General features: G+C 44.1%; 3 protein-coding genes across 5 annotated transcripts; 1 reads left to right on the top strand and 2 right to left on the bottom strand.

Moving 5' to 3' along the window:
• Window positions 1–1024: 1024 nt before the first annotated feature.
• Window positions 1025–18072, bottom strand: RPS27A (ribosomal protein S27a). Of its 3 annotated transcripts, XM_079331972.1 has the most exons (6): window positions 17981–18066; window positions 17897–17944; window positions 17669–17723; window positions 17398–17483; window positions 16978–17109; window positions 16515–16697 (listed from the first exon to the last, which is right to left on the bottom strand). In XM_079331972.1, exons 2-6 carry the CDS (start codon window positions 17942–17944, stop codon window positions 16548–16550), a joined length of 471 nt encoding a protein of 156 aa, XP_079188098.1. In that variant the 5' UTR covers window positions 17981–18066; the 3' UTR covers window positions 16515–16547. The 3 variants fall into 3 exon arrangements, with proteins under 3 accessions (XP_079188099.1, XP_079188098.1, XP_079188097.1); XM_079331973.1 differs by lacking the exon at window positions 16515–16697 and adding an exon at window positions 1025–1075 and having other exon boundaries at window positions 17897–18072; XM_079331971.1 differs by having other exon boundaries at window positions 17897–18072.
• Window positions 4499–5508, bottom strand: LOC306798565 (prolyl-tRNA synthetase associated domain-containing protein 1-like). The gene is made up of 2 exons (XM_079298687.1): window positions 5380–5508; window positions 4499–5028 (listed from the first exon to the last, which is right to left on the bottom strand). Exons 1-2 carry the CDS (start codon window positions 5458–5460, stop codon window positions 4591–4593), a joined length of 519 nt encoding a protein of 172 aa, XP_079154813.1. The 5' UTR covers window positions 5461–5508; the 3' UTR covers window positions 4499–4590.
• MTIF2 (mitochondrial translational initiation factor 2) lies at window positions 7354–16164 on the top strand. Its single transcript, XM_079331961.1, has 14 exons — window positions 7354–7537; window positions 8345–8564; window positions 8991–9096; window positions 9758–9929; window positions 10088–10248; window positions 10620–10796; window positions 11140–11279; window positions 11668–11792; window positions 12484–12688; window positions 13232–13484; window positions 14172–14312; window positions 15082–15246; window positions 15404–15544; window positions 15905–16164. Exons 2-14 carry the CDS (start codon window positions 8352–8354, stop codon window positions 16072–16074), a joined length of 2169 nt encoding a protein of 722 aa, XP_079188087.1. The 5' UTR covers window positions 7354–7537; window positions 8345–8351; the 3' UTR covers window positions 16075–16164.
• Window positions 18073–25666: the final 7594 nt, after the last annotated feature.

Here is a 25666-nt window from a genome sequence, read left to right on the forward strand (position 1 = left end):
CCTCTCCTCTGTCCTTCCCTCCTAAAAACAACCAGAAAGTGTTTATGTATCCTTTTGCTCTCCTAATGAGTAGAATGTGTTTTGATGCATGAGGGGTTATTTTTATTATTATTCATGTCCTGATAAACACAATGAATAACCTGAAATGCTTTTCTCTGCAGATGTGGAAGCTATCCCAGAAAGCAGAAATTCAAAAAGCAGGTCTAGGGAGCAACAAAGCTCCTAATTCTATTACCCACTACCTGAGCTGTGGGCCAAGTGGTGAGTTTCCTGCCCAGCCTGTAAATGAGATGAGTTTCATTTACAACAAACTAACAGCATTCCATCTCAGTCCCAGAGCACATTGCATTAACCAGATGTAAATCCTGCTTGCTTCCCTGGCTTCTCTTGCACTCACTCCTTAGGCCAGGAGGGTGGCTCTCCAGAGCTTCTTCCAGAGGCAGGCAACCTCATCCTGCTTAGCCTTTTGCCTCTAAAAATGACATTTATTTTTATTTTTCCAATCTCCCAAAGAAGAAAGTTGAAAGAAACCCCATAAAGAAATAATGCTGAAGTCATTTTTTTAGACAGAGACAGGTAAATCTGAAAAATTAGTTGAACAAAACTCGGAGTATTCAGTACCCCACGGAATCTGCCTTTTTTATAAAGCTTGTTTTTGGTGTTCTGTCCTCTTCTTGACTTCCCTGAGCCCCTTTGGTGCATGCTGTTAGTGCTGTTAGTGACTGAACTCTGTGTGTTGTGCCTCTACACCTGAAGCTTTTTCTTACACTCTTTTCTCTTTCTGCCTTTCGACTGCACACAGAGAGAAAAGTGTCCTTCAGTATCTCAGTGTGAAGCCTTTATATCTGAAGTAACAAGACAGCGACTGTAGGAATCATTAATAAAAATTAAGGGAATTTTTTACATTCTTCGTGACTAGAGCAGGCAAGAAATAAAAAAAACCTACCTACCTTCCTTCCTTCCTTGAATCAAGGAGCTCTACTGGAGTCTACTGCCGAAAATGTGTAGATGGTCTTAGGAATTATTGCACATTGCACTGTTAAGATCTACTGAATACAGGACAGTTCTCATCTCCCTAAGGACCAAGGATTTTAAGGTCTCAAGAATTACTCCAGGGAAAAAAAAAAAAAAAAAAAGCAAACAAAAAGCAAAACTTGTTTCTTCTTCTGTTTTTGAAATTAGCCACTGATTTGCTTAAGCTTCTGCTAATAATTAGCCAAAAACCCCCCAAACTAGCAGTTTCTATTTACTGTCTGTAAATCTAAAGGAAATGCTGTAGAGTTTTGTTGAAATGGACTGTATATACAGATGCAAAAACCTCACAGCTACTGGCACTTCACTGCCTTACTTGGTTAGCATAATCTGCATGAAATTGCTCTTAAGAAAGTTTATGCTGATTTTTGTTGCATACTGCAAGAGAAAAATTTGTTTACATCCATGGAAAAGAAGTGGGAGTCATGGGATAATGGTATTATAGAGACATTGTTTGTCCTTTGTGTTTTTCACATTCCCAAGTTACTCTGCATATGTATGTTCAGATGTTTCTGACAGGAAACTGTCTGGTTTTTCTACAACTTTTATTTTAATATAAGGCTGTTTTCCACAAATGCCATTTCCAGGATAAGACTGTCTTACAATGTTTGTGTATTGACTAATTTTTTTTTTTTTTTTTACTGTTTGTCTTTTGACATGAGCTGATTGTGGCTTAGGAGGTTTCTTGATGGCAAAAAGAAATGTAAATAATATCATATGCATTTTACAATCAGTTCCCTCTAAGGTTATCTTTTACTAGATCCATTTTGTTCATTATTGATTTGTATTAAAGTCAACAAATGTTATTGGTATATTTGGTGGTTGCATATATTTGTCTGGAAAGATTTGCAGCGAGCTCAGAGGAAGTGGACAGGAACTGAGACCCAAAAATTTTATTAAAGCAATTAAGCACATTCCTTTCCTCATGCAAAGGGTTGAGTTCCCTGTGTCACCTCCCAGTGTCCAGCAGGCAGGTGTTAATGTCACCTGCAGCTTCCTCAGGTGAGCCCCACTGCTGAAGGCAGTTCAACAGGTTCAAAAGCTTGTAATCTTCTCAAAAAGGGGGAAAAAAGAGGCATGCACCAAAAGCTTCAGAAGGGGGCAATGTTCTGTTTGTTTTCTTTCTTGAATGCAGCTCCAACCCCCCAGCCAGAGCCATTTGTCACCCTGAGCCAGGAGTGGAAAGTGCAGTGCCAAATGCTGGCAGTGCCCAGCAGGTTCCTGTGCCTGGGGACATCTCATTGTCACTGTCACCTCTGCTGGGCAGGTGTGGCTGCCCTCAGCACACCTGGCTGTGTCCTTCCCATCCCCAGGGATCCCCCTCCTGGCCACTGAGCAGCTCAGCTCTTCCCAAGCTCTTTGCTTTGCTTTGCTTTGCTCTGCTCTGCCAGTTCCACTTTTCTTCCTTTTGTTCCCTTCCCAGTCTGTGCCCTTAAAGGGAAATTTAAACAGCAAATCTAACTTGGGAGCAGCTTCACAATTGCTGCTCCCAGTGCCAGGGAAGCCCAGGGCAGCTGTGGGACCCTCCTTTGTACCCCAGGAACCCCAAACCCAGCACTGCCAGCTCCAGCTTACAAAGGAGCTTCTCATGCCATACAATGTCTGTTTGATTTACTTTCCTGGTAGTCTCTGAGGATTTAGCAACATTCCCAGCACCTATGATTATTGTTATTATTTCTGAATTTTGTCCAGGACATGATGCAGCCTAACAAAGGAGCTCATGTGTGGTTTTTAGGGGTAGCTGATGATGTATATGTAAATAATGCTTTGATATTAATAAAACTGCCTTAAAGGAATGTACCAAGGTGTGAAACAGAACTTAAAAAGCTCTTATTTAAAACTGTAATTTCCTTTACATATTGATTTTTTTAATGTTTGCCATTGTATACATTTATTAATGATGTTATTAAAATGCCAAACCAAATAATTTTTATCCTTATTTTGTGTGTGTATATTTATACACACTTTTTTTCTGGAAACTGATGTTACTGGAAGGGTATTGGTGTCGTGGTGATGTGTGCAGTGAGTATTTCTTCTGGAAGGAAACTGATAAAACTGTAGCAGAATTTTTCTGGACCACGTGTAGTTTGTTCTGTGTGATTTGTGTAGAGCTGGGTAGCTTTTAACTGTACACTATTATTTTAAAAACCCACTGATTTCATAAGTAAATGCAAAAAGAAGTCATTCTAGATTTGCCAAATGTACTACTTGGAGCCTGTATTTATTTTTGCTGAGATGAGTCTCAGGATCCCTTCTGAGGATGAAGTTAGTCAACTTTAGGCAGTGCAGATTCCAGGATTGTGCACATCCTTCAAACAATTTGTCACATTTAAAACATTCCAGATTTAAAAACCTTGGCAAGTCAAACCTGATGTTCTTTTTTTTTGGGGTACTACAAAGAAAAACCTTTAAGGGGGAGAGAGAATGAATGGCAGAGTACTTTTAAAGACACATCCTAATGTATCAATGTGGAATTATTTAGTGGTGCATTTGTCAATCCAGAGCTCATCATCAACCCAGTATTCCTAAATACCAGATGTTCCCTTCAGCCTATAAAATCACATGCATCTGGGCATCTCTCCAGTGACTCTTCCTACAGCTGCAGCATTTTTTGGTCACTTCTTTCCCACTGGGCATGACACAGGTTTGTGTCTGTCAGAGGTGGAGAACCAGAACTGCTGGGTGGTGGAGGGTTCTGTCACCAAGACAGTGCCACATCCTTCCAGATGAAGGAAAACCAGGGTAAGGCTGTGCTTGCCTTAGTGTGGGTGATGATTTTTCATACTCAGTTTATAGCAATTGTTCATTTTGTCCATCACAAATCCTACATGTTTTAATTGATGCTCCTGTAGTTGTGGTTTCAGTTCATCCCAGCCTGTGCTGAGGCTCTTGCCCCAGTGACATTGTACTGGCATTTTCCTTGGGCTGCATCCAAAAGCTTTTACCCCCTTCAGATTCCATCCCTCCCTCACTGCTGCCCTGGCTCTGGGTTTTGTTGCCATGGGATGTTTACTGGACTCGAGGGAATTTCTGGCTTCTGTCTTCAGCACACCATGATTGAAAAACGACAATCGAATGCATTTCCTGTAGTGTAGGTGAGTTGTTCCTTAGGTAAAAAAGAATAAAAAGAAACCAATGTGTTGTAGGGCATAAATGGGTGCAGGGACAGTCACTCTGTCCTCGGGGTATTAATCTACAACTTGGAATTTGTTCTTCCCTAGTGATGTCAAGTTTAAACCTTCAAGGCCAGTCCCATGCCTGGGAAATTCTGGTTTTATCCATTTACTGACAAAGACTACAATGGTATTTAAATAATGCCTTTTCTACTTACTAGCTGCTTAGTGGTAGATTGCAAATGTCTTTTTAACAACACTGTTAAACTTCTAATAACTAAAAGGCAGTATTTTTTCTTATCCATTATACAATACAAACTTACATCATTGAAACAAATGAAAAAGGAGTAAGCCATTTTTTTTCCCAAGTTTTATTTGTAACGAGATTTTCCACCAGTTTTGCTCTGCAAAAATCTGTGAGTAGTAATAGAAAAAGGAACTTCCTCTACTTGCTGTCTTCATCGAAGTGTACGATGAGGGGATCGTGGCCTGTTGATCTCACAAACTTCAGGAAGTCGTCGGGGCTCAATCCCATGGTTGCAGAATTTGTCATGGGATGGAAATAGAGCTTTTCGTGGCCCCCCTGGAGCAAGGCAGCGTCCAGCACCAGCCTGACATCTCCGTGGTCGCAGAAGAGGGCGAGCGGCGTGGCGCAGCCCTGCCCCACTCCCAGTTTTTCCAGCATGGCATTTTCCTCAGCAAACCTCAGGTTTCCGCTGCCGACGCCCAGCTTTTTACCGAGCTCGTTTAAATTGACCTGCCTGTTGTGCAGGACCGTCACCAGCCAGAACCCTTTCTTCTTTTTGTCCTTAAGAAACAGGTTTTTACTGTGACCTCCTTTCATGTGTTGGACGTGGGGCATCATTTCTTCGACAGTGAACACCTGGAAAAAGCACAGCGCGCTGTCAGACTCCTGCATCCCATCGGACTCCCAGCCGCGTGCTGGCACGAACCTTTTTGTTAAATATTTACAAAACGCTGAATGTTCCACTCGGCCGAACAGCTGTACCCTTTTACGAAGGGGTTTTAACAGAGCACGAATAAAAAAAAAAATGTGACGAACTGCTCCGGCGCGCTTTGAGAATCTTTTGTGTCTCGCTTTAAAGGCGGCGCTGGGAGCGCTCCCCACGCTCGGAATGACGTGGCTCGGCACCGGCAGCGAGGAAAAGCTTGGGAAGCATCTTGGATCTCCTCAGACTGCGGGGGGAATTCTGGATTTTGGGGGTTGCCGTACCTGGGGGTGCTCGGCGGTGACGGTGGCGATGCCCAGCTCCCGGAGCCGCCGCTCCAGCGCCTCCCGCAGCTCCGCCGCCATCGCTTCCCTTCCCTTCGCTTTCCCTTTCCCTTCGCTTCCCGTCCCGCCCCGTCCCGCCCCGCCGCGGACAGCCGCGTTTAAATCCTTTAAACTCGCCTCCTAACAACCCCACACGCCTCAGACCGCGGATTTAATGTGTCTCCATCCCACCCGAGCTTCCAGGTATTCCCCTCCTTTTTTCTTTTATTTTTTTTTATTACATTACGTGAGAGGTCACCCCCCACTCCACACTTCCCCCGAACTTGGTTTGCAGCTCCCTTTTTATAGAATAGTTTTCCTTGTAGTAACCAATAATTGTTACTGTTTTGTTGTAGTAATTCTGCAGGGTAAGCAGTGGTGGTCAGAGAAACTTCCAAACTTAGTGGGACAATTGTTCATGGAACCAGCTGGTCTGGGTAGATAAAAACAGGAGAAGTGGGAATTCTGATCTTTAGCAGATAGTTTGTGATTTATTACACAAAGGCAGGAAATCTGATTCTGCAAAAAAAAAACCTTTCACACTGTGGAAAACCCCTTTTTTTTTCTCCTTTACAAACTGGTATACAATATTCAATATACAAAATTCATAACGGGGGGGGTTTAAACAGGATGGGTTTAATCATGTCTTTATCTAGGTCCATGTTCTTTTCTTATTTTAAGTATCCTGGTTTATACAAACTCCAAAACTTCTGTGATTAACACGGATCATTTATCAATCATCACATGCATCATTTATATATATATATATATTTATCCTAAACAGAAATTGCAGCTAAGGAACAAAGTCAAACATTAATGGTCACACAGTTGGGAAATATTTCTACAACCCAAACCTATGACCTATCACATCAGTAATTATTTGTTTTCAGTTTGCCCTTCAGAAAAACGGGCGATCTGTAATTAGCTTTAAATTAAACCAGGATGACTCTGTGGTTAAGAGACATATGGATAAAATATGATCCCATACCAATTCCCAGAGTCTTGAAGCAGCACACAGGAAGATTTCCAGGCAGCATCCGGTGGAAGATGAACTTAAAAAGCAGATTTGCAATAAAATCTGATGAGTGTTTTACATTTTTCTAAATCTATATTTCTAATAAAATGTTTTTTCAGGTCAAAGAGCGTGAAATACACAGCTGAAATATAATGTAAAGGAAATTACAGCCATTACTTTTCACACACAATTTGAGACACAGCACTGTCCCTTGGGATTACCTCTGGGTTTTACAACCAGGTAACATTAAGGATTTTTAATTTGTAGATCTTCCTCTCAGGTTTTTGTTTTCTCAACTCCGTTAAGTGGCGCTGTTTTAGAGACGCCAAATTAGAGAAGAGTTAAAATCAGACACGTTAAAGCTTTAGTTTGGATTGGGTGGGAGGGCTTTGCAAAAAAGAAGCTTCCGTCTCCTGGCAGGACGGAGCAAAACAAATGTATGCAGATAGATAAATAGGTGTTTTTTAAAAATGAGTTTCAAAACCTTAGAATGGGCATAAAGTCAGAAAATCTCGGAATAATGACGGGCTCCGTGTCCCACCTCCCGTGAGGGGATCCTGAGGGGATCCATGTCCCCTCCCCGAGGGCATTTCCCGCCTCTCCTGAGGGGCTCCATGTCCCCTCCCCGAGGGCATTTCCCGCCTCTCCTGAGGGGATCCATGTCCCCTCCCCGAGGGCATTTCCCGCCTCTCCTGAGGGGCTCCATGTCCCCTCCCCCGAGGGCATTTCCCGCCTCTCCTGAGGGGCTCCATGTCCCCTCCCCCGAGGGCATTTCCCGCCTCTCCTGAGGGGATCCATGTCCCCTCCCTGAGGGCATTTCCCGCCTCCCGTGAGGCGAGGCCCCGCCCCTGCCCGGGCAGTCCGAGGGTCGCAGTTGCGCATGCGCGGTGCCCTCGCGCCCCCTTCCTATCGCAGCGCGTGCGCAGAGCGCGGCGCGCCCGGCGTGAGGGGCGGAGAGGACGCGGCGGCTTTTCCCTTCCCTTCCCTTTCCTTCCCTCTTTTCCTCCCTCATTCCTTCCATTATTCCTCAGGCTGTCAAGGCCGGCATCCGGGGGCTCGGAGGAAGGCGCTGTCCCCGCAGGGAGGGCGGGCTGCAGCTGACAGGTATTGATTAGCCAGAATGATGGAGAGCGGCAGGAGCGGGAGCCGGGAAGGGTTTTCCACAGCCAGAGGCTGGCGTGGGTTTCGCCTCTGTGTGCTGGGCCTTGACCTTGCGGTGTTTATGTGTGGCAGCTCGGTTTTAGCGGCGCAACCCCTTAAAAAACCCCACAGAAGATCTGGGTTGGTTGGTTGGTTTGTCGTGCGCTCACTTCCTGCAGGGATCCGGGTGTGAGGGGGTTTAAAGGGCCCGCGGCCGTTCTGGAGGAACCCGGAGCATTCCCTGCCTTTGGAGCTGCGGGGAGGTGACACAAGGACACCCGTGAGGGGACAGAGATCCCATCCCCGAGCAGGACACATCACTGAATGGTTTGGGTTGAAAGGGACCTTACAGACCATCCTGCTCCACCCCTTCAGCAGGGACTGTCCCACTGTCCCAGGGAACCTTGGGCACTTCCAGGGTTGTGGCAGCCACAGGAATACGCAGCTCTGAGCAAAAGGAGAAGCTGCCTGTTGTCCAGGATAATTGCCAAAACGACTCAAACTAAAGATGGTTAAACCATGATGTGGGATAAGCAGATGAAAGTCCTGTCAGCTCTTAGTGGATTTGTGTATCTGCAGTGGGGTGGTAGAGAAAGGTGAAGCACAGAAGGAAACAAAAAAACTGGAACAGCTGCTAAATAGTTCAATATTTTCAGTGTTAAAAAGCCTGTTTGGAAGCATAACCTCTGTGCCTTGTGTTCTTTCCATTTCATCCTGAGGAGGATCTCTGAGCCTCCAGGCTGATCCCAGTGTGTGCTTTGTGTTTTTCAGTGGGGAAATGAGCCGAGGTTTGCTGCTGAGGTTTGAAAATCTGCTGCAGCTCCGTGGTGCCTGCCTGCAGCTGTATGCCCTGTCCTCCAGGAATGTCTGTGGAGCACAATGGAAGCCTGCACATCCCGTGGGGTCCCTCCTCCTGCAGCCACAGCTCTGGCCAAAACACAGATTAACCAGTGCTGCCTTATCACAGTGCAGACATCTAGCCACAAAGGAGGTAATTAGGGACATCCAGTTATCCCTGGTTTTGTGTGGGAAGTACAAGAGCTCAGTTTTAACATTTTAATTAAAAAATTCATAGAGAAGTTGTTACAAATCTATAAGACACAATGTAATTAATATAATGGGGTTTTTTGCAATTCCCTCTCAAAAATTGACTTAGACCAACAGCATCAGGAATTTCTGCTGACACTGGAGGAAATGATTGCAAACAAAAATGGAAATGATTTTTGTCCTTGTTGTGAAAATTTTAAAATGCAGAAAGATTAAGGATAGTGTGCTATACATTTGAAATGTTCATTATGATGTGTTAGCTCATAAGATGTGTTTACCTCATATGGCTTGAGACTGTTGTTTTTTTTAATATTGTTTTAGTCATTTCTTAATTTGCATATTCCTGTGTATGTGTCTTAATTTGATGTAGGAGACCAGAAAGAAGAAAAAGAAGGTTCCCCTGACGAGAGGTGAAGTGGAGATAAGGCAGAGGATGACTGTGGAGGAACTGGCACAAGCTATGGGCAAAGACATAGGTGAGACATAGCCTGCTCTGGGATCAGAAACAGCAACATTCCCTTGGGAATCCCTTGGATCCATCCTACCCATCCCAAAGGAAATGGTGAGGGACACAGTGCAGACTAAATAAAAAAGAAGCTGACCCTTCCAAATTACCATTTAAGTGAGGAAGCCAGGTCTGTGTGTCCCTTCCAGCAGGAAGGGCTCAGATCCATGCAGGCTGCTCCTTGTGGCTCCCAGGGGCTGAGTTATTCCAGAAGGAAAATGTTGCACCCTGATTTGGAGCTGGACCCCTGTGAGTTAAGAACTCATGGTTAAAGAGCTTTAGCTGAAATCCAGAGTAGAAATCTTGGGTTCAGCAGCAATTTGTGTTTCACTAGAACAGCCATTTGATTAGCTGGGAGTGGCAGGATTTGTCTGGAATTGCTCCCTGTAACAAATTTTGACTGCTGTAGTATGTTCTGTGTTTCTACAACCAAAGGAAGGAGTGTATAATCAGATTTATCAAATTTCCTTAATGGCAACTTCTAGATAAGTCTAACTAAAGGAAAACTGCTTGGTGAATAATACTTATTAGCACAAAGAAAATAATGAAAAAGTCTGATGAAGTGGGTTGGAATTTTTTTGTCCCACGTATTTTTGTGGATTAATTGTTAAATGTGTTTGTGTTTGCTGCAGATCATGTTTATGAAGCACTGCTGTACACAGACATGAACCTCAATTCACTAGAACCAGATTCCATCTTGAATGAAGACCACATCAAGATGATTGTTCAAAAGTCAGGAATGAAGTATAAATCAGCAAAACTGAAAGAGGAGAAGGAAAGAAAAAACACAGATGCTGTGAAGAGGCAAGTTGTGAACTGTTCTTTTTGGCTCTTTTTGTTCTGCTTCTTTCTGCAGGTGTTTGGGGAGGAGGCAGCCTCGAGTGCTGTGGTGGGCATGGCCCAGTGAATTTTTTTTTTGTATTTTTTTGGCATTTACACCCCTGTTTTGGCTGTAATTACAGACCTCCTGCAGACCCAGCAGTGCTGACCCCGAGGCCCCCAGTTGTCACCATCCTGGGACACGTGGATCACGGGAAAACAACCTTGCTGGACAGCCTGAGGAAAACCCAGGTGGCCTCCATGGAAGCAGGAGGCATCACTCAGCACATTGGAGCTTTCATTGGTATGATCCCAGTCCTTGTGCTCAGGGCTAACACAGTCTCCTCTCCATCTCACTCAGGGAAAGAAAGTAAGGGAGGAAACAATAACATAGAATGACTGTTGCTGATAGCTGTCATAACTGTGTACACAGAACTTTGAAATTAATTGTCTGCACAAGCTGACACTAGACTGTTCTGGGTTAGGGAAGATCCCAGGACACTTTGTTGTTCCTGAGGATTTAACAGCACCTTTGACCTCCATCCCAGCCATTTCCCCACTGCCTAAAACATGTCATTATTATTAAAATGCTCTCAAGGCAATGATGCTTGACCTACAGCACATGAGATGGAGCAGGGTGAGATGCTGATGCAAAGCTGTCCCATTTTCCCCCAGTGCACATGCCTTCAGGAGAGAAGATAACCTTCCTTGACACTCCTGGCCATGCAGCCTTTTCAGCCATGAGGGCCAGGGGCACCAACGTCACCGACATCGTCATCCTGGTGGTGGCAGCAGAGGATGGAGTGATGCAGCAAACCATAGAGTCCATCCAGCATGCCAAAAATGCAGGAGGTACACAGTGGGGGCCTTGGGGACCTTGCTTTTACCTCCCAGAAAACAGCCTTGGGAAGTTAACTGTCCTAATCCCATTCATCATCCCCTGCCATATTTGAAAATGCACTCAATGTTGCAGTAATACAAAAAGATCCTAAATAACGAACATTTAGCAAGACAGGGGTTCATTGTTTGAGTTTTTTTATCTTTTCTACATGGATAACTCCTCCAGCTTCCTCTGGTAGCTCAGATTTTGATGACTGCTCAAGTGAGATGATCTACGTGGCCATAACTTGCTCTAACCTATTCTGGCAGCAGGTTTTGGTTAGGCTGGTGCTGAGTTTGTGTGTTCTCTTTTTAGTTCCTCTTATCCTGGCCATTAATAAATGTGACAAACCTGAAGCTGATCCTGAAAGAGTAAAGAAGGAGTTGCTGGCTCATGATGTGGTCTGTGAAGAGTTTGGAGGTGATGTTCAGGCTGTAAATATTTCTGCCCTCAAGGTAAGATTGTGGTTGAAAAAATGATGGTTTTCATGGGTGTCTAAAATGTGCAGAGAAATGCATTTTTATTAGGCAGCTGGAAAATAAAATGCTTATCTTCCTGGTGTTTGATATCTTGCCATGAGCTCAGTGCTACTGGCTCTTGCCAGAATTATTTGAAACACACTGAAATGTATTTTGTGGCTCAAACTTCCAGCAAGCAATAATATCTCATTTTTCTACTGGTAATCCAGTCCAACAGTTTTGTGTCTGATGTCCCAAAGTCTTGCCTGGGTGTTAAATGTCATCACATTTCAGTGGGGAAATTTGGCACTGAGGGCTGAACTTGTGATCTCACTTTGCTTGGACACTTCCTTTACTCTGTGTGTTTTTGTGTGGTTTGATGCAGGGGGAAAACCTGATGGTTTTGGCAGAGGCAACTGTTGCTCTGGCAGAGATGTTGGAACTGAAGGCAGATGCCACAGGGCTGGTGGAGGGGACAGTCATTGAGTCTTGGAAGGACAAAGGGAAAGGGTGAGTCAAGGGCCACCTCTGCAGCTTCAGTGAAGCACTTTGGGACACACTGGGCAGGGGACTTGTAAAATAAATAAAGCTGGAACACTTCCTTTGCAGTGTTCCTAGCCAAAGCCTTGAAATACCCCTCTGCAGCACAAGAGGTTATAAACTGATGGGGCAGAATTCATCATGTCCCTGAAATGAAAATCTTGTGACAGGAAATAGTTTTAAATGGTGGAGCTGATGTGGTTTTTTTAAAAGTCCTATAAAAAGTAGGAATGATAAAGTTAACAGTCAATGCATACAAAATTCTTGACAAGTTTTGTGCAACAAGACATTCCACCCTTAAATATCTTAGTCCATTTGCAGGTTCTGCCTTCTTTAGAAATGAACTGAATTCTACAAAGTTGTTGGGATTTGTTTGAGGTTGGGGTTTTTTTTTGGTGGGGGTTCACTTAATGTGTAAAATCATCCTATTGCTGGGTTCACAAGTGTCAGGTTTTGGATTGATCTGCAGAGATGAAGAGTACAGTACAGATTCTGGGCCTTTATAACTCACTGAAAAAATTGTGAGTGCTCTAGCAAATGGTCACAGGAATATTCTGCCTGTGATGGATCACAAATCCATTCTGCTTGTGTTGTGCTGTGAAGACAGGGGCAATCATCACTTGGATTTTGTCTGTTCCTTTTCTCCTCTGCTCTTCACTAGTCCCCTCACCACAGCCATCATCCAGAGAGGAACTCTGAGGAAAGGCTGTGTTCTGGTTGCAGGGAAGACCTGGGCAAAAGTACGTTTCCTGTTCGATGAGAATGGCAAAGCTATGGATGCAGCCTCCCCAGGCATCCCCGTGGAAATCATGGGCTGGAAGGAATCCCCTTCAGCAGGAGATGAAATCCTTGAAGTAGAGTCTGAGGTACAGAAAGAACTCTTCAGCTGCAAGGAAGGGAAGGAGCTGAGTAACAAAATAAGTGAGAGCTTTTAATCACCTGGGTGATGAAAGGTTGAGCGTGGGGATTCAGGGACCTGAGCTAGATGCTGTGGAAGAGAATGAGGGTTTGCATTCTGCCTCTTTCTTTTCCACCTTTCCCCTGCTGGACTGCCCTCATCTCCACTGGAACAATCCAGTACTTGAGGAGGTCAGTGTTTGAAAGAAAGACAAAAGGAATATGCATAAAATGCAGCTTGAATTGGGTGTTGTGAGAGCTGGAAAACCACCACTTGAAATAATGAACAGTAATTCTCTTCTGCAATGCAGAGATACTATAAAAATAGGCCTTGAGTCATGTGGCAGCTCATGGAGGAAAAGCTCGTCTCATTCTCTGCCATCTGTGCAGCAAAACCTGTAGCTAAAAGTGAAGGAACATGGCTGAGCCAGTAGAGAAGATGCAAAAAGGATGAAATTACAGATTATTCTGATGCAGTGCTTTAAAGGTAATGTTTGTGTCTTCCTGCCCAGCAAAGGGCACAGGAAGTTGTGGCTTGGAGGACCTACGTGGAACAACAGGAGAGGATGAAGAAGGATCTGGAAGTTATTGAAGCAAAGCAAAAGGAGCACAGGGTGGAATATGAGAAGAAGCAGCAGGAGCTGGCCCACCTGACCTGGAGACAGAGGAAGGCAGCACTGTACAAGGCCAACAAGCATCTGATGTTCTCAAGGCCTAAGGAGAAAACAGAGATGGATGAAAACACCCTCTCATTAATAGTCAAAGGTGCTGTCTCTGTGTGTGTGCTGCTCCTTTGGTCCTGTGCTTCTCAAATGCTCAGTCTGAAACAGCTCTAAGCTAAACATGGCTTCTGTTAACAGAAGTTTCATCAGTTTAAAACTGGGTGTTGAACTTCTCTCCTAAGAGCAGGGGCATCAGCAAACATCCAGGGTCAGGGAGGATGCACTGCCAGCAGGCCCAGAGCAGCAGGAAAACTTAACATGCCCAACACACTTAGCCAGGAGCTCCTGAGTAAAACCCATAGATATAAACCCCTATATAAATATATATACACACACATATATAAAACCCTATACATGTAAAAAAACCCCAAGCAAGCTACAAGCGTTTTGCATCAGCAAAATAAAGGAGAATAACAATTATATATTAAAGTGGGATAGGAGGAACTTGGTTTTACCTCATTTAGTGATACTCAAGCAGTGACTGTAGTTGAAAATCTGTGAACTTGACCTGACAGTGACAGCAGATGTAGAGCCTCTGGCCTGTCTGTATTTATCCAGTTTATTTTTGGAATTAACAGACTTTTGGGATGGGTTTTAACATAATACTCTAAATACAGTAAGAGTGACAGGTGTCAGAAGACTTTCTGTTGCACAGTGTGGAGTTGACATTAGTTGTTTTCTGTGTTTTTCACTTTCACAAAGCCAGCAGCACTTCCATTTATCCCTGCAGGTGATGTGGATGGGTCTGTTGAAGCTATTCTGAACATTCTGGACAGCTATGACTGTGAGGATGAATGCAAACTGGAGATTGTCTACTTTGGAATGGGAGATATCAGTGAAAATGACATCAGCCTTGCTGAAGCATTTAATGGTGCGTGTTTAAAAATGTTTAAAAATCACTTGGCAGTTTTGAAATTACTAATTTATTCAAGTGGGCAGGCCTCAGACAGGTTTTGTTTTCTCAATAATAATTGGCAGCATCAATAAGGTAAATTTTTGTGAATCTTGCAAATGTTTCCTTGAACATCAGGCTGGTGCAGGAGGGGAGGCTGAAAGTCTCATGGAAATGGAAGGACTCTGGAAAAGCTCTTGCCAGAAATTCAGTTGTTAAAACTCTGGCTCTTCACTCAGGCTGCTCCATGATGCTCACACAGGGCAAAGCTAGAAAAGCAGGTTAGAAAAGCCTTTCCTTTTGCTCAGGAAGGCAGCTGGATCTAGGACTGAGTCAGTTGTTGTGTTCATACCCCATAATTGTCACCTGCTGCAGAGAGTGAGGTCACTGAGCTGCCATAGCCCACAGGTGGGCAGGAATCCTATAGAATTCACTTCCAGCTTTATTTGCACAACCAAGTTGGTTTTCCAGCCCAAAAAGAGAGGTCATTCATTGTCCTTTACATGAGCTGTGTGTGCTATTTTCTGTTTTGATGCCTCCACCTCTGTCATCAGGAACCTTCTGTGGGCTTTTTTGGGCCTTTTATTTGGATGGGTTTGTAGCAGTCCATGAGCCACAGTGGGAGAGGCAAATGGTCCCCTTAAAAGAGAAGCAGGAATAAAATGTACCCTGTGCTGCAGAATTTCACTTTAACTGTTCAAAGACTCATCCCTTGTAGTCATCACTTGACTGTTCTTTCATTTTTCAGGTGTAATATTTGGATTCAGTGTGAAAGCCAATGAAAGTATCAAAAAGCTGGCTGATAAAAAGGGAATAAAAATTAAACTTCACAACATTATCTACAAACTTATAGAAGATTTAAAGGATGAGCTGAACAGCAGGCTGCCCCCAGCTGTGGTGGAGACTACAATAGGTGAGTTTTCATTGATACTTTTTTGCCTCAAAATGTGGCAATTCCTCTACTCTCCTGTAAGCAGTTTTTTACCTTTAAGCATGGCAAGTAGAAAAATGCTTCTACCCCATGCCAGTCTGTTATTCCTGAGGGATTCAACTTTTCATTTTTCTTTTAGGGGAAGCCTCTGTTCTCGACACCTTCTCTGTCACAGTAGGAAAAAACAGGGTTCCAGTGGCTGGATGCAGAGTGCACAAGGGGCTGCTGGACAGAAAAATGAAGTTCAAGCTGATCCGTAACAGGGATGTTATTTGGAAAGGTGAGTGGAATTTCCACAATATGTGGATTTGTGTTTAGTGTTTTTAGATATTGCTGCTTCCCTGGGAAGTCAGTGCAAAGGATCCTAGAGAAATCCTGAGTTCTGTTCAGGATGGAGAGGAAAGCCACCAATCACCAGTGTACTTTTCCCAGACCTTTTTCCAACCACCCACTCTGGTGGACCATCACAGGATCTGCCTCTCAAAAGGAGTCTGACTTATATTTACAATCACCCCCAATCCCACATTTTCCTGCTTTCCTTGTGGACCCACAAAGTGAAACACTAATCCTGCAAAAAAAAACCAACCAAACCACTGCTCTGCTCATGGTGCCCTCTCTTTCATACATTTTCTCTTTGCAGGATGTTTATCATCACTGAAGCACCATAAAGATGATGTCCAGGTAATAAAAACAGGAATGGATTGTGGATTGAGCTTGGACAAAAATCTGGAGTTCAGTATTGGAGATGAAATTATCTGTTATGAAGAAAAAGAAGTTCAACAGACAACTTCCTGGGACCCGGGATTTTAAAGACATTTTAACACATCAACACTAAAGGACAGATACTATGTTGCTGGCTGGTCTTTAACTCTTAACATTAAATGAACTTTCAGAGATGCACAGGAGCTGTTCTTTACATCAGATACATTTTATATCCAAAATGTTCTGCTTTTTTATCATGTCAAGCAACCAGCTGCCCTCACTGGAACACTTCAAGTGTGTAAAACCACCACGGTAAAATATTTCTGATGACAATCTCATGTCTCCAAAAAAGCTGAGCCATCCCCTCCCTCCCCTACCCCATTCTCTAGCACTGACAAACATGACTCTAGACCTCTGAATTTCCCATTTTTCCAGGTCAGAATGGTTTTTTTTCTTTTTACAACTGGTACCTAATATTCTTTAAATCAAACTGCTGCTTCAGTTTGCAGAGAGGAAACACGGCGCCACAGAAAGAAATCCTTCAGCCATACAGGTGGTCAGATTTTTATTGTCTGGTACATTTACTTGTCTTCTGGCTTGTTGAAGCAGTATGTCAGACAGCACTTGCCACAGTAGTGTCTGTCAAAGTGGCTGGCCATGAAGACTCCAGCCCCACACTCCTCCGAGGGGCACTCGCGGCGCAGGCGGCTGATCTTGCCATTCTCATCCACCTGGGGAGGACAGAACAGCAAAGGGCTCACACACACTCCCCACCCTCCAGCAACAAGTCATTCTGAGCATTCTCCACTGCAATAATGGCTTTTGTGACTGCAGCTGCATCAGGTATCTACCCCAAGTGCCTACTGTAACAGATCTTGTGTCTCTTATTTAGCACATGGGAGTTTAAGCATTAAATACACCAGAATCTGTGCAGACCAGTTAGAGACTCCACATCCTTCCTGGTGAGAGCTGAGTTTCCTTCAAGTTTCCCCCCGAGTTAGTTCTGCCTACCTTGTAGTACTTGAGCACTGCAAGCTTAACCTTCTTTCTCTTGTGCTTGTTCTTCTTGGGAGTCGTGTAAGACTTCTTCTTCCTTTTCTTAGCACCACCACGAAGTCTCAGCACCAGGTGAAGGGTTGATTCCTGTTTGTAAAGCACAGGAAATGAGTCTCAAAATGCCTTCTCGAGGCAACTGCAGCATTTAAACAGGCCTCTTCCTCCTACCCAGAGAAAGCACATCCCCAGTGCCAGGGACTTAGGAAAGCTCTAAAAGGATTATCTGCTGTTAAGGTGCCATCCCAAGCTCCCAGCATCAACACCACTCCAATCCCTTGATTTTGTTAAACTTATTAAGAACATTTCTCGGTCCCAGCAGCAAAGATCAGCCAGCTCTGCCCGTGCCAGTTCCCGTGTCCTGCCTTTGCCACTCACTTTTTGAATGTTGTAGTCGGACAGTGTGCGTCCATCCTCCAGCTGCTTCCCAGCAAAGATCAGCCGCTGCTGATCCGGAGGGATGCCTAATGGAGACACAAACCGGGAATAAAGGAGGGACGGCAGCTACGGCATGCTGTAATAAAATCAATATCGCTGCAGAACACTGCATCTGTGTGAGACACACATCAATCCACAGAGTGGAGGACAGAATATGTACAACATGTACTGATTGATATCAATATATAATAGTAAGTATTTTAGAGCTTACCCTCCTTATCCTGGATCTTCGCTTTCACATTTTCTATAGTATCAGAAGGCTCAACCTATTGAAACAGAACACCAGAATCAAAACGCGCTGCACATTTTAATCAGCCCGAGAAGGCCGTAAAACCACGAGGCGCTCCCGGCACACGCGTGGGGCAGCGCAGGCCGCGATTCCCCGCACATCCCGGGCTCTCCCTCCCGGCGCATCCCGCTGCCACGGGCGGTGCCTCACCTCGAGGGTGATGGTTTTCCCCGTGAGGGTCTTCACGAAGATCTGCATGGCGAGGCGGGCGGGCGGGCGGGGGCGGCGCGGAGCGGCGGGGCCGGAGCGCGGGCTGCCCGCGCTGCTCGCGGAATGGCGGCGGCGGCCCGAGAGAGCGCCGCGCCTGCACGCACGGGGTTTCCGTGCGCGCCGCAGGGGGACGGCACGCGGCGCGCCGGGACTACGACTCCCGGCATGCCCCGCCGCAGGCGGCCGCGGCCGCGCCTGCTGGGAGTTGTAGTCCCGCCACGGAGCCGTGGGCGGGAACCGCGGCTCCCACAGTGCATCGCGGTGGCCGTGAGGGGAGGAGGAGCCGCCATGACGCGTGAGGCGGAGCCGCCGTGACGGAGGAGGAGGAGCCGCCATGAGGGGACGAGGAGGAGCCGCCATGGCGGGTGAGGCGGGGCCGCCGTGAGGGGACGGGGGGGAGCCGCCATGGCGGGTGAGGCGGGGCCGCCGTGAGGGAAGGAGGAGTCGCCGCCGTGAGGGCGGGGCTGTTCAGCCGCATGTCTCGGTTCTTCTCTGGGGTGTAGTGGCTATCGGTGGGGTTGTTACTTTAGGGATAGCGAGTTTTTGCCGTATATGTCTCCATTCCCACTTGGAGCACCAATGTCTAGTGGAAGGTGTCCCTGCCCATAGCTGAGAGTTGGAACTGGATGAGCTGTAAGGTCCTTTCCCACCCAAACCATTCCGGGATCTTGTGATTTTCCGCAGCGTAAAATCCCAGAATTCAATGTCCTGGTTCCTGAGGAGGCAATTTAAACACGCCTCACAGCCTCCTGCGAATTCCCCGAGAGCAATTCCAGGTTTACAATTAGGCAAAGATTTTTAAAACTAAAAGCCGTAGGTAAATTGGGAATAAAGGAGTCCTGAGTCATTATTTGGAAATTCCTTGTTAGGTAGTTTTATGCTTATGAGTCGAATATAGGAATAAAGCAGAATTTGGACCTGCTTGAATAAATCAGCTGGGACGATTTTAACAGTTTCAACCTTTCTGTGTTTTGATATCCCTGTGTTAGCATTACCAGCCCTTCTGTCCAAAGGTTATTGCTGAAATTCCTGGGGGAATTCCTGGAATATGAGCCCTCAGCTCTGTTATACTATATACTTTTATAAATATATACACTATAGGAAAAGAGCAATGGGGCTTGAACTGAATTATTAATATTTATTGTAATAAATTATTAATATTAATATTTTATATATGCAGAATATATTATTTTAGTTAAGACATAGATAATTTAATCATGTCTAGCTTCTTTCATTCATATTTTTAAGTGTTTCCACTCTTGTTTTATTTTCAAATGGCAGCTACTAATTATTGTGTAAAACCTTACTAATGTGAAAACCTGAATTTAACTGATGCAGCGAAAGGTGTTTCATAAAAATCATCTGCCTGAGGGGAACTTTTCAATTCTTAAAAAGACATCTTCACTTTTAGAAAATATATTTTCATAAAAGTATATTAGTTGATAAAGTTTGTGATTGTTTGGTTTGGGGTTTTTTTATTACGGTCCTTAAAAGGCTTTAGCAGTTTGAATTTGGCTCTGATGTCTGAAGTGATGAGCAATTTGAAATATCCCAGTTCACCCATCACTGGACCCTGGGAGTTCTTTTGGTGCTGCTGTGGCACCATGCACAGAGTCCATTTTTATCCATTTCCAGAGGTTCTTCCTTGGCCTTTTCCCTGAAGGAACTGAAATTGCAGGACTCAGCTGTTCTGTGTGTTGTGAAAACTGACAAGCAAACCTGAATTCTGAGTGTACAGATGAGAGTGTGCAGCTTGGGGCTTTCCCAAAAGAATCCAGAGTCCGGGAAGGAGTTGGGGATTAGGTGCAGTTGGAAACCCCAAAAATGCAATAATCTATTTCCAAGTGCTTGGATCTCATTGTCAGTGTAATCCCTGGGTATCAAACACACAAATTAGTTCATTAACTCATCTCCTGTAGCCTGCTGAGTAACTGCTACTCAAAAATAGCTCTCTCCTCTTTCTGGCCATTGATTAATTAGATTAGTTCTTCTCAAATCACAGATCCTATATCTGCTGTAATTTCACTTGAAAAGCAGAATATTCTAAGGACTTCCAGCCCCCTGAGATTTACCTGTCAAAGGTCAAATGTGTCCTTTTCTTTCTACTCTGTATTCTCATCCTTAGACTGTTGTTGCTTAGTTATGGCACCATTTTTAATTCTTATTTTATTTCCTGGCCATATTTCAGACCATTTTACAGGAGGATTTTCAGGTTTCAGGAAAAAATGTTCTTTGTATCTATGTTTTCAAGTAAAAGGTTGGAATTTAATAACACCTTCAGGTTTTTCCATAGTGTTCAGGAAAATCAGTCCAGATCATTGTGAGGCTTTATTTATTTGTGGTAGGGATAGGGAGAGGTAACCATGCACAAATACAGAATCATCTTGCTGGTTGATTTTTCAGAGGATTGCTTTTTTTCTGTTGGAAAGCTGCCCTAACACTGCATCAATTCACTATCTCAGTCAACAGTGGATTAGAAAACCACATTTTTTATTTATGAGGGCTGGTTTTGACCTCAGCCCATCACAAAAAGGATGAGTTTGGGCTGCTGGAAGAAATGAGCAAAAAAAAAAGAAAACACAACAAAATTTTAGTAACAAACTTTGAAACTTGAAATTTTATCTTAGCTCCCATTCCAGCCTAATTTGACTTTGGATTCAGTGCTCCTTTGGGCAGCTTTCCATGGAGAGAACTCTGCAGGCACTTGGCTTTTAGAGGAGCCTCTCTGAGCTGCAACCTCAGCACTCAGTGCTCAGGACACACAAAAATAAACAGAGCCCTGCCTGGTTCCAAGGTCTGGAATTTTTCAGAGAGGCTTTTCCTTGCACTGCCAGAGCCAGGGGCAGAGGCTGTCCAGGCAGCAGGAGCCCAAGCCAAGGGCAGGCAGCTGCAGCAAATCACATGGGCAGCAAGTGTCAACTTCACTTTTTCTTGGATGCATTGTTATTCTAAATGATACCACCGATACTTTGTAAGGCTGGGCTAAGACAGAGGTTTCTCGTGGAGAAAATAAGCGTGGAACTTTATCTCCGTATGGAATACTTGGAGATGGGCAAGATGGCAGGCTGATGGAGCGCGTGTGCTGGTAGTTCCTCTGCGCATCACCAGAGGGAGCGCTGGCAGCAGGCAAGTGACGAATCCTCAGTGCGGCAAACGGAGCACCACAAACAATGCTGAGAATGAGTCTTGGTAGAAGTATCAGTTCTTTGTCCGTGTAATACATCCGTGTGAGAATGTGTCATGTTTGTATTTGAGCTGCAAGGGTATGCCCCCTGGAGAAGACAGCGTGGGTGAGCTGCTGGTGGGAGCTGGACAAAGGAGATGCAGTGCAGATGTCCCAGTGCTTGGTCTTTTTGGTTTGTTCTCTGCCAGGTCATTGCCAGAGTCACAGGACAAATTAGATTATGGAGATAATCTAACAAATCCTGCCAAAACAACCAACACCTGCCTAGAGCAAATGTAGGCTTTGGCCACGTGCACCCACCTGCTCCTTGGGCTGCTGTGGGAATTGTCTGGGTGTGGACATATTAAACTGTCAGAGCCAGTGTGGGAGCTTGGCTGGTCCTTAAGAAATGGATAATTGGGCCTTAAGGAAGGGAAGATGCCCAGCTGCAGATTCCCTGTGTGCCTGTTGGCAGAGCCTCTTTTTAGCTCTCAGCCCACAGGAAAAATCCTGAATGTCATTTGCTGTTGGAACTGTGCTACATGTTCCCAAATAACATTTATCTCAGTAATTAAGATACATGTAGCTACTGCTGGTTTATGCATTTTGGCACTCTTTGAGAGCATATTTATTATATGGATAAATCTGCTGAGTTGGGATTCACAGGAGAACTGTGGGTAAAAGAAGAATTGCTAGTGTACAGATACTGGAAGTATTGTGTGGATGAGAAATAGAAAAAAGGTATGGAAGTGGGGTGGACCAAACCACAAAGTTTTATTCTTTTTTTTTTTTTTGTCCCCTTGTAGCCAATTTCACTGTGCAGCAGGGGTTTCTATCAGGGATGCATGGCCAAATGAAAGGCCTGAGTTAGGTGCTTTTGCTGTTGACCTATTTACTTGTTAGTGATTTTTATTCAGCATCCTCTGGAAGTTTTAGAAATTCATCTCCACAGAAAAGTGCAGGTACAGTGTCAAATGAACACTAAAGCAAACTGGGAAGGGCTGTACTGGTGTGGCCTTGTGTGTCCATTTCCTTCAGAAGAGCTTGGTATCTCCCAATCCAAGGCTCAGTTGCTAATCATCCATTGAGATTTAAACCACTTTAGATGCATGATTTATCCAGTAACCTCAACAATTTTCAGTCTCTTCATGTTGAAAAAAAAGAAACTCTCTAAAAAATTCTCTAGCAAGGTGTCAATATACGTTTACCCAGATTGCCCACAAAAGCCAAGTAGTATTTTAGCAATATTCAAACACCCAAAGTTAAATATAAAAAGGAAATGTAATTTCATAAAAATTCTTCTGATTTAAAATTAATTAATTATTCATCTTCTGTCTAAGTCAGTCACTGGAAAAAGTACAAAGCCCATCCAAGATCCACTTCCAGGTGAGTGCCCTTGCCACATCCAAGATGGTTTTGCTCCACCCCCTCACCAAGAAATTTTGTTAGAGTTTGAGGAAGTGATATTATTTTTATTTGTGAGATTTTTTTGTTTAATATTACTCTGACAAGTTTTGTGGAGTGGAGGTGGACATAACTAAGTTTTTTGCATGCTTTAATCACAAATCTCTTATGATGGTGTGAAAGTTAGGTTTTCTGGAGTTGTCCAAATCCAAATAAAATTTTGTGTTACAGCTTTTAACAAATGAAAATGATGGGTAGAAGGTTAGCTGTATAAAAGAATTTGTGTTGACAACAGATAATTGATAAATGTATTGATGAGGGTTTATATTGATGAGTCTATAAGTGATATTAATTTTAAGAGAAATCAGGATATTCAGTTTTTTAATGTTGTTTCTTCAAGCCCTTACCATTATTCCACTTTTTTTCTTCTACCTTTCTTGTACCCCCATGGACAAATTCTCCTTATACTTGAAACCTCAGCATAGGAGAAGCAATCTTTCCCTGAGAGAAGATGAATGATATTAGCATGGTGACCTAATAGGGCAAATGTGCTCTATTTCCATCCCTCTGTAATCCCATCGAAATCCATGAGTCACACTGAGGATGTTTGGCCTTAGTCCCTTCCCTTCCCTGAATTCCATGATTTTTTCTGCTCTCAGAGCTGCATTCAAGCACCTGCTCTGTTGAAGCCATTGAAAAAGGCACCTCTGGCCAATGATCCAGGCTCTCCCCAACCTGGAGACAGAAACAATTTGTGACAGATCATTTTGAAACTTCTAGATGCTCTCAGAAGTCCTGGTAGTTTTATTCCAAATTAATTGATGGAATCTGCTGTCTAGTCACAGCACTTGAGGCTTTATTAATTAAAGCTTCTCCCTGAATTTAGTAAGCCATAAATCCTGGACTGTGTTTTGCTGTGATGATTCTCAGTCTGGCTATTCTGCTGGAGAGCTGGAAATGGAATTAGGTTATCTCTGAGGAAAGCAGAGCAAAAAATGAAATATTATCTTCTGAGTTTTTTGTGGCTGGGCCCGTCAGGCTTGAACTCCAGTTGTTCTCTATTTTATGCTCTGCAAAAATAAGCATAGTCTAAATTTTTTTTTTATTGAAAAGTTCTATAAATACAGCACGGGGACAGGACTAGCAAGTATGCAGCTGCTGAAGGCACTTGGATAAGATGGAGTAAATTAATTTTGAATGAAGCTCACATTGATATGAAATTTTAAAGGTCAGATCATTTCCCAGTGTCTGATGCAACTGGAACATCTAAGTGCTTCTACTTCAGGAGTAAAAATTAAATGATAGTAAAAAGAGAGTGAAGTGTCATTTAAGACATGTCAGCACAGACTATTCCACACTTGATGTTGCAAGTGAGAGTTGCTCAAAAGCAGGAAAACCTGCACAACCCTCCCTCCTGGAATCACCAGAGCAGCAAGTAGCCAATTCCAAGCATTTGGATCATAAACTATCAAGGGAGGAGTTTCATATATTGTAGGAACACCAAACCATGTAAGAAGAATGCTATTGAAAAAAAAAAAAAATTAAAAAGAGAGGATTTTTTCCAATAAAGCGATATTAGAAAAGAAATCTCTGCTGGATATCTTGCAGAGATTATTATTTCTTGCAGAGCTATAGTACCAAGAGTGAATTCTCATTTCACCAGATATTGCTCAAATATCAAGAGACAGACAGCAAAGATGAAAAGAAAGCACACTACAAATATTGAAGTAGATCTGGAAAGGTCAGTGATAGACACTTTTGTTCTGGTTACTTTTCTGAATTCCAAAATACACAATGGAAAGAGCAGAGAGGAGAGAGACACTGCATAACAATTTGAATTTTTTAGATCAGATTCCTATTCTAGAGATTAATTGCTGGCTAATTTGTACATCTGAGTTCTACTAGGACTAAAATTGAAGAGTAATAAATGTGGTTGCATTATGAATATAATCTGTGTGTAAATAAGCTGCACAACCACTTGCTTGACAACCTTGGGTGTTAGGCAATTTTACTCATAATTTCCCAAAAGTATAATGTGTTTGCAAAGCGCCCAGCCCCAGTAAAGGGGCTGCACCTCACCGAGCTGCTGCTGCTGCTGCTGCTGCTGCGGGCCCCTCTCCCCGCTCCCCTCCGCTGCCGTTGCTCAGGCAACAGGATCGCTGAGCAGCAGGGGAACAACAGAAGGGACTGGGAGGAGTGGGAGGAGAGAGATTGCCCAGGGGCTGTGGCAAAGCTGGAGGAAGGAGAGGCACAATATTAGAGCGCGTTTCACAGAAGGTGTTTGCCCTTGTACAGAGCGGTGCCGGAGGAAAGCGCTGCAGTTGCGCTGCTTTGTAAGTTTGGGGCAGCTCCTTCCCTCTCGTGGCCTTTGTGAGGCCGGGAATGAGGTGCCCGTGCTGGCACTGTTGATGACAGGAATGTCGGATTTGTCTTTACAAACAAGCTGGAGATCTGCTGGTAGATAAAGTTAGCACTAAGAGATGAAAGGAACAATGGGAGGGATTCCACTGATTGATGAATGGGAAAAGAGATTTGCCTTTACAAACAAACTGTAGGTTTGCTGATAAATGAAATGGGATATCGGAAGATGAAAGAAGCAAAGGAGAAAAACTATGAATTCTATAATAATTAAAAATTAAAAAGGAGGGTTATACATCAGAGGGGAATCTCATGTGTCAGGCGTTCCGGGAAGTCTGTGCCTCTCAAGTACCTCAGCCAGTGAGGAAAGAGAGAGGGAAAAGCGGATAAAAGGAGGCTGCGTCCTCCAAAACTTGGAGAGATCCCAGGGAAATGCCCCATGGCCTGTCCCTTTATTCGAATAAAGCAAAAAGGACTCCTCTATCTCCTTTTTGGACACAAAGCTCTGGTGTTTGTGGATTAATTTTCCTTACAGTTGCTATCCCGGCAGGGCGTGCCCGAGGCTCCAGGCGGTAACTTCACCTGGTAACCTTGGGATGAGGCAGCTCATGTGCTCCGTGCTGGGCCGGCAGCAAGTAAGGAAGATGGTGTCTGTGATCATGCTCTTATAGGAGTGAGAAAATATTAAAAAGGGAAAAAAGCACAACCCCTCACACCTCCCTACATTTCTACACTTTTCTGCATTTGTATTGATCCCTTTATCAGAGCTGGTCAAAGTAAGAACT

Source organism: Erithacus rubecula (assembly GCF_903797595.1).
Source record: "Erithacus rubecula genome assembly, chromosome: 2".
Lineage (NCBI taxonomy): Eukaryota > Metazoa > Chordata > Aves > Passeriformes > Muscicapidae > Erithacus > Erithacus rubecula.